This window comes from Gadus chalcogrammus, chromosome 15 (assembly GCF_026213295.1).
Source record: "Gadus chalcogrammus isolate NIFS_2021 chromosome 15, NIFS_Gcha_1.0, whole genome shotgun sequence".
In the NCBI taxonomy this organism is placed as follows: domain Eukaryota; kingdom Metazoa; phylum Chordata; class Actinopteri; order Gadiformes; family Gadidae; genus Gadus; species Gadus chalcogrammus.
In genome coordinates this window covers 7,581,544-7,594,423 of record NC_079426.1, presented here as the reverse complement: position 1 = coordinate 7,594,423, position 12,880 = coordinate 7,581,544, and the positions used below count along the sequence as shown (strand labels likewise).

General features: G+C 42.0%; 2 protein-coding genes and 1 pseudogene across 2 annotated transcripts in view; 2 read left to right on the top strand and 1 right to left on the bottom strand.

The window, feature by feature from the left end:
* LOC130404184 (NLR family CARD domain-containing protein 3-like) overlaps nucleotides 1–12,880 on the bottom strand; it is an 80,578-nt gene that overhangs the window by 39,862 nt on the left and 27,836 nt on the right. The gene's annotated exons all lie outside the window — the stretch shown is intronic.
* Nucleotides 9,017–10,820, top strand: LOC130404446 (THAP domain-containing protein 6-like). Its single transcript, XM_056609163.1, has 6 exons — nucleotides 9,017–9,066; nucleotides 9,180–9,372; nucleotides 9,498–9,600; nucleotides 9,879–10,058; nucleotides 10,171–10,201; nucleotides 10,817–10,820. Exons 1-6 carry the CDS (start codon nucleotides 9,017–9,019, stop codon nucleotides 10,818–10,820), a joined length of 561 nt encoding a protein of 186 aa, XP_056465138.1.
* LOC130404188 (putative nuclease HARBI1) lies at nucleotides 11,507–12,866 on the top strand (annotated as a pseudogene).

The following is a 12,880-nucleotide window of genomic DNA, read 5'->3' as shown; positions in this document are numbered from 1 at the left end:
AAACCCTCCGCCGTTTTCCTCAATGAATTCTCATCACTACTTACATCTGTATGTGCAATGTCCCCCACTGTTATCCTCCTTGGTGATTTCAACATCCACATTGACAACCCATCCTGTACTTTTGCTAATGACTTCACATCACTTCTGGACTGTCTTGGCATCACACAACATGTCAACCTCCCAACCCATAACAAAGGTCACATTCTGGATTTAATCTGCTGCACTGACATCACTCCCACTAACCTTGATGTCATTGATTTCCCCATCTCCGACCACAAAGCTGTACTTTTTGACATTCATACCCAACTACACAAAACCAAGGAACAACGGACCATCTCCTTCAGAAACATCAAACTTATCAACACCACAGACCTCTCCACCATGATCAGCTCCTACCCCAACCCTCCCCCAGCTTCCTCCCTGACTGACCTGGTGACTCACTACAATAACTGCCTCTCCTCCTCCCTCACCACCCTGGCCCCCCTGAAAACCCGCTCAGTCTCATTCACCCACACTGCTCCCTGGTTCACTCCTCATATGCGCCAGCTCAAAGCCACTGGTCGTCGACTCTACAAAAAGACTCAACTCACTGTACACCGCCAAATGTATTCGGACCACCTCCATCACTACAAGAATGCCCTCACTACTGCCAAAACTTCATACTACTCCAACCTCATCAACACTGGTACAGGCAACAGCAGAGTCCTCTTCTCAACAGTCAGCCACTTACTTCAGCCTCCTAAATCTCTCCCTCCAGACATTTCCACCACCCAATGCACTGCGTTCCTTGACTTCTTCAGCTCTAAAATCAACACCATTCACCAACAACTGGCCTCATCTCGCACCCCCTCTAATGACCCACCCTGGATGATCACCTCTGGCCAACCTCTCATCAGCTCCCTCTCTGACTTCACCCTAGTAACAGAACAGACCGTTTCAGAACTCATCCGCAAAGCCAAAACCACCACCTGTCAGCTCGATCCTCTTCCCACCTCCCTTGTCAAAGCATGTCTTCCGTCCATCTCCCCCATGATCACCAACATAATTAACTCCTCCCTCACTACTGGTACTGTACCCCCCACTCTCAAGCTGGCTGCCATCACTCCCATCCTGAAAAAACCTGGTGCTGACCCAACTGACCTTAACCATTACCGGCCCATCTCCAATCTCCCTTTCATCTCCAAAACACTTGAAAGGGTGGTTGCCGCACAACTACAGTCCCACCTCGACACTAACAATCTCCACGAACCGTTCCAATCTGGCTTCCGTCCAAAACACAGCACTGAAACAGCCCTAGTCAAAATCACCAACGACCTCCTCCTTGCAGCCGACTCTGGATTACTCACCATTCTCATCCTCCTCGATCTCAGCGCAGCATTCGACACCATCTCCCACCCTCTGCTCCTGGACCGCCTAGCTGGTATTGGGATCACTGGTGCTGCACTCTCCTGGTTTACATCCTACCTCACCGGCCGTCAACAATTTGTTCAACTAAGCAACCACAAGTCTGGGTGTTCAGGTGTCTCACTGGGTGTCCCCCAGGGGTCAGTCTTGGGTCCACTCCTCTTCACCACTTACCTCCTCCCGCTGGGCACACTCCTCCGTCACCATGGGGTCCATTTTCACTGCTACGCTGACGACACACAGGTCTACATCTCCACCAAACCCACCGCTGCCATCCCCCCCACTTCCCTCATCACGTGCCTGGAAGAGATCCGGAGCTGGTTGAGCAGGAACTTCCTGAAACTCAATGGAAACAAGACCGAGGCCCTGCTCATCGGATCCAAATCCACCCTCACTAAATCACAACACACCCCAGCTCCACTCATAATTATCGATGGATTCCCAGTACCCTTCTCCTCCAAAGTCAAGAGCCTCGGCGTCATCCTGGACAACACTCTCTCATTCGCACCCCATATTCACAACATCACCCGGACTGCATTCTTCCACCTCCGCAACATCGCCAGACTCCGCCCATCACTGACCCAATCCAGCACTGAAATCCTAGTTCACTCATTTGTCACATCACGCATAGACTACTGCAACGCCCTCCTCACCGGACTCCCCACCAAACTCATCAACAGACTGCAGATCATTCAGAACTCAGCCGCCCGGATCATCACCCGCACCAAATCATCTGACCACATCACCCCTGTCCTCATTCAACTTCACTGGCTCCCAGTACACTACCGCATCCAATACAAAACCCTACTCCTCACCTACAAAGCTCTCCACAACCTAGCCCCCAGTTATCTCTGCGACCTCCTCCAAGAATACACTCCCTCCCGCTCCCTCCGCTCAACCTCTGCTGGACTACTATGTATCCCCACATCACGACTCACTTCAATGGGTGCCCGGTCATTCAGCTGTTCAGCACCCAGGCTCTGGAACTCCCTCCCCCCACACATAAAACAGTCAGACACCATTACAACCTTCAAGTCACAACTCAAAACTCACCTGTTCAAACTCGCACACAACGTCTAACTGATCACTGTTTTGATTGTTTTTTTGTTTTGTTTTGTCTTGTTTTTGTTTTATTTATTTCTTATTGCTTATGTTTATTTATTTATTTATTTATTTATTTATTTTTTCCACAATGTCTTGTTTTTTTTTAAAAAATGTATGATGACTATGCTCTGTAAGGTGACCTTGGGTGTTTTGAAAGGCGCCTCTAAATTAAATGTATTATTATTATTATTATTATTATTAGTCGCAGGCAGCACAAGTCTTAAATAGTCTTAGTGCTATACATCAACTATTCTGAAATCTTGCCGCTATTCTGTCCAGTAGACGTGATGTATTATTATGTATCATGTTATGACCAATAGGGGTCAAGTTTTTTTTTATTTCAAGTAAAAATGTTAAATAGTCTGGCCAATCCAGGGCCCTTTGAACACCTGGGCCCCTAGGCTGCAGTCTTGGCTAGCCTGTGCGTTAATCCCTGTCTGGTGGTAGTAATATTACAAGCAGGCTTTTCATAAACGATCACGATGGCTGCCGCTGATGTATCAAATGTTTCGTTCAACATGATCTCCAACCTAATTGACAGAATAGTTTTGTTCGTCATTATGACCCAAAGCGACCCATATGACCGTTCTTTGGTTGACTGGTCGAAGAAACAGCAAACGTCAGAATATCCAGGTTCTCTGCCAAAACAGAGTGGATGAGTGATTTCAACATTTTAAGATAGTTTCGGCCATTTAATGTGCGTCGCTAACATTTGTAGCAATAACACTTCATTTTATTTTCTTCAGTCAGTGAATTATGTTCAGTTTGTAAGTTGATGCAACGTTGTCTATCGTTGCGATGGTGATTCATATGTTGCTGCTTCTATAACAGAGCTGCCAACTTTTCAAAAAACCTTGGAGTGAGATTTTGTCGGGGGTAACCAAAATTTAGCCGCGCACGCAGCCACACAAGTTGGTGGCTCAGATATCAGAGAATTTGAATTAATTTGATGTTGAACCCATGTTGTACCCTGCATTTTGGTTGTTTGTGGGGAGGCCAAAAGCCATTGATAGGGGCGGCTTACTTGAGATGGACAATATGGTCCATTAGAAACAAATAAAGTGCAACAAATAAAGTGTTTAAACTTAAAAATAACTAAAAATGAAGTTATCAGTATCAGACGCAGATCAGAAGCTGGATAAAGTCCTTGTCTATGATCTGTGGGCACGGTTATACTTGCCTGGGACCTTCTTGGAGGCCTTGATGACATCTGAGGGGGGCTCCTATTTGAAACAGGGCTCCAGGTCGGCCATCTTTATGGTCATTATTGAGGACAGGGGGCCATCCAATGCTAGGCTATTACTGGTCTTGGTTTTGTTCAGTCCCACAACTGAAAACACCCTCTAAGCATCTGCATTGGAATGGGGCAACACCAGGACCAGCTTGGCGACGGCAGCAAGCCTCTCAAATGTGTCAACTATGGAAAATGCATCAAGAACACAATGGAAAAACATACCTTGATTTTTTTTATTGATTAATACTGTGAGTATACTGTAGGTTGATCCATTAACAAAGTTCAGATAGAAACATGCAAAATTTGCAAAATGCATGACAATATATGCATGTGACAATTTTATAGCAACACAGCCAAGCCACACCTGCCAAAAGGAAAGTTAAATTAATTGTTTACCTTATGTTTCCAGGTTGCCATTTCAGCCCAGAAGCTTTCCATTTCAGTTTCGTCCTGCAGGGACGTGTACTCCGATGGCTTCCAAGCGGTCAGCGGATCAAGTATAAAAATTAAGTAGGGCCTATAAAAAACATACAAACTGGTATGCTTTTCCCACCATCGTATTGGTATAAATTTAAATAAGCCATTTTTTTAAGCCAATCGTGAAAAGGCCGACAGTCGGCAGACTGGATCTGGCCCTCAAATTGTCTTGACCCCGGTGGAGGAGCTGTTAATAAACATAAATTCAGGGCGCCCTGGCATGGAGGGGGTACCTGGAGGTACCTACCTCCTCAGAGAGTCAGGGGCCATACCCCACCGGTTGAATGTAGGTTTTTGTGTTTTCTGGTATTTTAGATTTTTTTTGCCTTCGAAGTATACATGCAAACCATGTGCTTGCCACAGCGCATATGTTCCAAATGTTTCTTTTTTTGGTAACTGCAGTAGAAAACCTAAAAGTGACAATTCATCAACTTCACAGATCAAGATGGATTAGTGCTTGTAATGAAGCCGCCGGCTACGATCGAGCATTCTCCAGTGGATGCAAGTCTGTTAGGACTATTTTATACTTTATGTTGTATGTGCCTCTCGGCATAGTACTCAGACAATATTGCTCTTTGTATGATAGGAGGCCGATAGAAATCTTGGATGGGTCATCTGAAATGATATGTTCGATAAAACATATTCACGGCCAAGATAGGCCTACGTGTTTCAGACAAAATACATTACATGAAACGTTCCCCGAAAGGGAAACATGCCTTAATGACAATAATGTGCTATACGTTGACATTTAACATATCTGGGATACGTTTCAACCAAACATAATCATAGAGGTCAATAAATGGCAAAAAATAGGCTGAGAACGAACGTATTTGCGATACGTTCAATAAAACGTAATCACAGACAAAATACGTTTTTTTGACAAACGTAATTGAGAACTAACGTTATAGTTCTCTGAGAACCTAATTTTGATGAGACAGGGTTGTCCATTCATAACATCACTCTGTTGACGCTCAAACACAGCGAGACGTCAGCTGACCTTCACTTTAATATGTTTTCATTGGAAAAGCATTTTTAAACACAGAAGGTTGAAAGAGTACAGGTTTATACACATTTTGATCTCAGCTTCTTCAATGTTTCTGCTCAATATTGAGAGAAAGAATAGAAAGAAATGGCACTTAAAAGATAAATGTCCAAGCAATTCTGAATATTTTAAAATATGAATATATATATGATATGATAGATCACAAAGTTGGTAGAGAAAGAAAGAAAGAAAAAAGGAGGGAAAGAAGGAAAGAAAGAAATAATGAAAGAGAAAGAAAGAAAGAAAGAAAGAAAGAAAGAAAGAAAGAAAGAAAGAAAGAAAGAAAGAAAGAAAGAAAGAAAGAAAGAAAGAAAGAAAGAAAGAAAGAATAACGCTTATGAAGAACAATTGGTGAGCGCTGCATGCAGCACTCACCTAATTAGCGTTTTACTTCGAACATTTTGATTATTATGATAATTACTGTATTATTATAATAATTATTACTATTATGTTTATTATTGTAACATCTGTATAATTGTTATAATAATTATTATTGTAGTATTTGTATTATTAATGTTATTAAAATGGCCATTATAATTGTATTATTGTCATGATTGTAATTTCAAGATCTGGGGATGTGGTTGTGATCTAAACGTCATGAGGAAGTCCATTTAAGGTCGTCAGTCAGACTGGTTCAACAGGACAGGAAACCTCAGAGGATGATTTCCTCATAGTGAGCGTATCTGTCTTCTGGTTCCCCTGTAGAACGCACTTGAAGCCCTGAGAGACATTCAGGGCCCTATCTTGCATCCGGCGCAAGTGACTTAGTCACTGGCGCATGTGTCGTTACTAGTTTACAACTGGCGCAGAGCGTTCTTTTCCCACCACCGCCACTCGCCGGTAAATTAGGGATTGATCATGCGCCCCAAGGGGCGGTTCGGCGGAAGGAGGAGGCGTGTTCTGGCGCAAACTGTATTTTGCCGTTTCTGAATACCATTGCGCTACTGACTAGGGGTGCAACGGATCACAAAGCTCACGGTTCGGATCGGGTCACGGTTTTTGAGTCACGGGTCGGATCATTTTCGGATCAACAACAACAATAAAGAGAACAAGACAAATGTGACTTTAAATAAAATCTTCAACTGTGTAAAAACAAAATAAAGTGAAAAATTTGGTAAATAATCCTGCATCCTTTAAGCATGGTCAATATTAAAAAAAATGTGCATTCTGAGGCATTATTCCTTCTTCTTTTTAACATGGATAGGATAGTAAATAATCCCTAACCCTGGATTTACAATTCAGGATGTCTGCATTGCCTGGGGAGCGTTTAGTGTCTACACTCTCCCAAGGCAATGCAAACATCCTTATCTTCATTTTTTTAGTTTGGTATCGAAATATAGTTTCCGTGGTGTTTTATTTGGCATTTTGTAAATCCATTGATTTCGGTTGGGAGACTCATTGCTCATGGCAAGAGGGGTTGGTTGTAGTCTTTTCGCTCGGTCCTAGCCCTACTGTTGATACGGCGAACCGAGCGAAAAGACTACAACCAAACCTAAACACGTCCGGTTCCGGTTCCGGTTTACGTTTCAATGGGATTTACGGAACGCCAAATAAAACACAACAAAAAACTGTATTTCGCTACGATACTTGATGATGTTGTTAATACAGGAATTGTCCTCTAAACATGCGCTGATCACGTCAACGCACAACTTTTTTATCAGCCGATCCGTGGATCACTTGCGTCCCGAACCGTGATGGTTGATCCGTACGGATCACGGGAAACCCGTGAACCGTTGCACCACTACTACTGACCAGGAAATACATTTTTAAACACAGAAGGTTGAAACAGTACAGGTTTATACACATTTTGATCTCAGCCTCTTCAATGTTTCTGCTCATTATTGAGAGAAAGAATAGAAAGAAATGGCACTTAAAAGAAGATAAATGTCATAAATAAGTGATGATGTGGAAATTCTACAGACTATTAACTGAATGTATTAAATAATGTAACAAAGGGTCCATAAGGGTGGCAGATCCATGTTGTCCACTCTAATTCATATCTCCTCGTCTGTATCTTAAGGGTGGAGTCGGCTTCTCCCTGAAAAAAATATCCCTGCTTAAAATATCCCTGCTTAAGTGCGTCGGCCAAAATTACTGACTATGCGACTGAAACACTACGGCCCTACGCAGCTCGCAAAGACTGTGATTGGCCAGCTAACCACATCCTTTCAGGAGTCTCACATTTCCGGTTTTACAGCATAATAGCGCCATTTTTAAAAGGCCGTGACAGAAGCGAATGAAGAATTTTGAAGAAGGAGAAGAAGAAAACACAAGAACGAATTATGATAATTATAAATATAAACAAGCCAGCGATTTCCACTTCCACGCCCACAGATTCGTTCGTTGCTCCCCCTACTGTTCTGGCGGAGAATCCCCTTGCAACACGCGCAATCCTTAAGGAACCTTAAAGGAACCGTAAATCAAAACTTGTCTAAAACAAGTCCCTTGTGTAAATTACGTGCTTACGTCTCTGCGTCTAAAACGACCCTAAATCGGCCTTGGCTGCTGCTGAGATGGACTGTCTGCCTCGAGTTTGGGAGGGCTGGAGCGGTCTGTGGGCTGGAGTGCTATCTGTTTATCGTTGCAACCCCCATCCTCGTATTGAGATCGCGGCGCGCGGTTTCAAAATAAGAGCGCCCAGCACGATTTTTTTTTTTTTTTTTTTTTTATAATTAAAAAAACTGTTCAAAACAGCTCGAGGGCCATTAATAGACACCCCGCGGGCCACAAAAGGCCCGCGGGCCGCTACTTGAGTATGACTGCCATAGGGTCACGCAAGGAGTTTCAGAACATTCTGATGTGGAGTTTCAAAATAAAAGCCAACCAAACATTCCAATATGAGACATATAACATGATTTTGGATTTGATTTAAAAGAAAATGCCCTGTTATTCCCGACTCATTCCACTTGAGGGTCATAGGTTTCAGAACATTCTGATGTGGAGTTTCAAAATAAAAGCCAACCAAACATTCCAATAAGAGACATATAACATGATTTTGGATTCGATTTAAAAGAAAATGCCCTGTTATTCCCGACTCATTCCACTTGAGGGTCATAGTTCACGACCCCATGGGGTCACGCAAGAAGTTTCAGAACATTCTGATGTGTAGTTTCAAATTAAAAGCCCACTAGATTTTGAAATATGAGACATATTAGACATGATTTTGGATTAAATTGAAAAGGAAACGCCCTGTTATTCCACACTCATTCCACTTCAGGGTCATAGTTCACGACCCCATCGTGTCACCCGAGAAGTTTCAGGACATTCTGATCCTGATTGAAGTTTCAGGACATTCCCGTCTCCATGTAAATATTTCTGATGTACAACATTTTCTACGGATTTAGAATAGTTATTCCTGTTTGATTTCCCATTTTTGCTTTTGGCCCTATTCCTCCAGCACGTGGGCTTCATTGCTGTTCACTTAAATTTTTTTATGCTTTTCTCTTTGTAGGATCACAGTGGAATAAGAATATGGTCTTGCAAGTATAGGAATCATAATTTTGATGAGTAAGAAAAGGTTTGAGTAGAATTGCTTGTCAATGAAATGAAAAAATGACATACTTGAATGAATAAATGATGAAGATGAAGATTGTAAAAGCCGACAGGGCTAAAAGTTAGGATCAACGTCCAGATTGTGTAGGGGGGGTAATATTAACTAAGTAGACAATCAGATGGACAGTGGCTATACAGTATAGCTCGTCTAGCTTTCCAACCCATTTTTGTGTAGCCCACCTTAGTGAAATGTGTGGGACAAAATGTGTGATAAACAGGAAAAGGCCCTGCCCCACCTGACACCTGGAATGGGGTCATCTTGGAATTACTGTTGAATTAGGCTATGTGTTCACCCGGCTATGAAATGAGACTTGATAAATCATATTCCATAAGCACTGACCTAGATTACATCTGACACTTTTGAAGGTTTCCCAAAGGCAAAGGTGTGAGGAAGAAGTGGGAAGTGGCTTTGAGGAGAGAAGGATTCACTGCAAGTGATTGTTCAATTGTCTGCAGTCAACATTTTAAGCAGGCTGATTTTGACAGGACAGTTCAGATTGTCAGACTACGTGATGGTGTTATTCCATCCCTCTTCAGCTTCCCGGTTCACCTCCAAAAAGTAGGTGTATCATCATAAGGCTATTAGCATTCATAAATGTAAATATTATATTGTCAAACAAAGTTATCCTTTTATATATTGTATTATGTCTTATGCATAATGTCTCATCATTTCTGTTGGTAAAGGGCAGGGCTACATCTACCTCCAGAAGAGCTGAAGAAAGCCTGTCCGTGGCCTCTAAGGATTCCCCAGAAATGACAACCTCACACCCACAACCTCAGCCTAATGATGTGAGTATTTCTACTTTAAACATCATATCATAATGTTCCTGGACATATTAAAATCTCCCTTGTTTTGCTGCCACTCATATTAAACACACTCACAAAAAACTGGCTTTGATAGCTGATGACTATAAGAAAGAATGTGGATGTGGGCCATAAACTAGTGGTGTCAAAGTGATGTTTGTGAAGTGAAACATTACTCAAACCATGTTCATCCCTCATTTTTTCTACTAGGACCATGTCTAGTGAAAGATTACTCAAACCATGTTCATCCCTCTTTCTACTACGATCATGGCTATACCTTGCCTGCTTCTCCTACTGCTGTTAAGGCCAAAGTCAATGAACATTTGGCAAGAGTGGAGCGAGAAAAGAGGGCAAAGACCACAGTGAAGGATCTTTTGGGGGATTTGAGGGAAAATAACCTCATTAATGAAGAGCTCAGTGATACGCTTGCATTCTACTCAGGTAAGACATAATTAGCACTTTGAAATTCATGTACATGTTATTGTTACCGTTTATTAAAATCCTTGGTTATTATCTGAAGGGGACTAATTCATCTTTGCTCATAACATTTCAGATCTTAAGATGGACTTTGTGGCAAAGCATGAGTACACACATAGGACTGCAGAGCGTTTGCACTCATGCTCCATCTACAATGGTCCAAAGGCATACCAATACCTCAGAGAGACTCAACATTTTTTATTATCGTGTTTTTTTTTTATCTGTTAGGCTTTGAATATTAAAGTTGAATTTTTCTTATTTTCTCTGTTCTGTAAAGTGTCTTTGAGCACTGTGTAATGGGTAAACAAATGATAAGGCACCACCACAACTGGTATAGGCTTCATTATCATGCAAGCACTTTGTTTATTTTAATTTTTTCTACATCATAATTGCATGCTTTAATAAAGTATTGTTTTTACCTACCATTACGAGTCTCGTTTGGTGTAGTAGGGAATTCGCACAATTGTGAATCATTGCTTATTATCTATGTTATTAGCGCTACTCGGAAGACGTCATTAAAAAAAGGCACGTATGTATATACGTGTTTATATATACGTATTTGTATAATATTTAAAGTAGACCTTTTTAGGTGCAGCTGGCATTATTACTAATCTGGGCCTGGCGCTAGGATGCCAGAGGTTTATTTTGCAATTTGTGCAGCCTATGGTTGAAAAAACAGTGTCAATTTTACTCTTTAAGAGTTTAATTTAACTCTGTGTCAGATAACATTTGGTCCCACCCTAAATGAGTGTAAAATTTACTCTGTAGCCAGTGTAAGATTTTCAGAGTTAATTTTACTCTATTTTGTGTCACAATTTACAATGAAATGTGTAAAAACATTTAACACTGATCTGTTTACACTGTTAGAGTAAAATGATTTCACTACATAGAGTAGTTTCCACTCTAAATAGGCTATTCTTAAAATACAATATATAGTGTATATTTATATTTTATTTTAATGAAATAGTAATGTTTTTAACTGCTATAATATAAGACAATACACACCATCAGGTACTGTAGCACCATTTATTTCCTGATAACTCCTCAGAGATAACAATATGGGACAACATACATAGGTTCAGTTTCAACAATAATATCACATGCACTATTCACATGACACTTATTCAGATGCTTCCTAAGACCTGTGGGGTGTTCCACAAAGCCGGTTTTATCACATAACCGGGTAAGTTAACCCAGGGTTTTCGGTAACCCTAGGTTTTCCGTTCCAAAAGGATCACGGTATGTTAGTTGCTATAGCAACATATGCTCTGAATCAAACCTGCGGTTTTATCACATAACCGGGTAAGTTAACCCAGGGTTTGCGGTAACCCAAGGTTTTCCGTTCCAAAAGGATCACGGTATCTTAGTTGCTATAGCAACATATGCTCTGAATCAAAACTGGTCGGAGCAGGTTTTGCGCAGGTTAAGTTCAAAGATAACCCGGTTTTGCTCAGGGTATTTAAACCCGCGTTCACCACAGCTTTTACGTGATCACAATGGCATGCCCTTTTGACGAGAGGCCGATTGATATCGGAGCGCAAATAATTCGTGCCATTCACAGAGAGAGATTAATTAGACCACGGCTCGACATATTGTCCTTTCCGGAGGACTTTTTGCTGGAGAGATATCGTTTTTCACGTGATTCTTTGCTTTATTTAAATAACCTTCTCCAACCATACATTGCAAATGTGACCAATCGTGGAACTGCCCTCAGTCCACTCCAAACAATTTGCACAGCTCTCCGTTTTTTTGCGACGGGAAGCTTTTTGTACAGCGTAGGAGATGCTGAGCACATAGGCAAAGCCACGGTCTGCCGCTCAGTACGTAGTTTGTCTTGCGCTGAAGCGGTTGTTGCGGAACTTCATCGTATTTCCAGGCCATAAACCCACGAGACGCATGAAAATGGAGTTTCACCAACTTGCAGGTCAGCATTATCTACTTTACGTGTTCCCAAATGGCACCGAAATTACCCTCGTTGACTTTTCATCTGGGTGTTTTATTTCAGGATTTCCAAATGTAATTGGGTGCATTGATGGCACACAAGTGCCCATACTGGCCCCATCTATAAATGAGGCAGATTATGTGAACAGGAAAGGCTATCACAGTATAAATGTTCAGGTAAGTGTACACTGCCTATATTGGATATTTCCAATATCTCCATGGTTTGTTAATCGCTGTCGATCTTTTTCTTTTATCACTAGATGATATGTGATGCTTCCCACATGATCACCAATGTAGAGGCAAAATGGCCTGGTTCAGTCCACGATGCAAGGATGTATCGTGAATCCAATTTGAGCCGTAAATTTCAAGAGGGTGAGTTGCATTCTGAACATATCATAGATCTCATATAATTGTGCTTGTGCAAGATAGCTCAAAGTTTGTATTTGATCGCAGGGCAATTCGATGGGTGGATCCTAGGAGATCGAGGGTATCCATGCCTCCCGACGCTCATCACCCCGTACCCTAATCCCGCTCCTGGACCACAGACTACATTAAACCGGGCACACAGCAGAACCCGCGTTAAGATTGAAAACACATTCGGGATATTGAAGTCCAGATTTCAATGCCTACGTGGACTAAGGGTTTGTCCGGAACGGGCATGCGACATAATTGTTGCATGCGCCGTCCTCCACAATATCGCCACCCTGCGCAAAGAGATGCCTCCCCCCTTTGACCCGTTCCTCGAGGAGGAACACATTCCCCAAATGGATTCAAGGGCTGGACAAAGGATGCGGGAACACATTTGCCAAAATCACTTCAATTAAAAAAAAAAAAAACCACCCAAC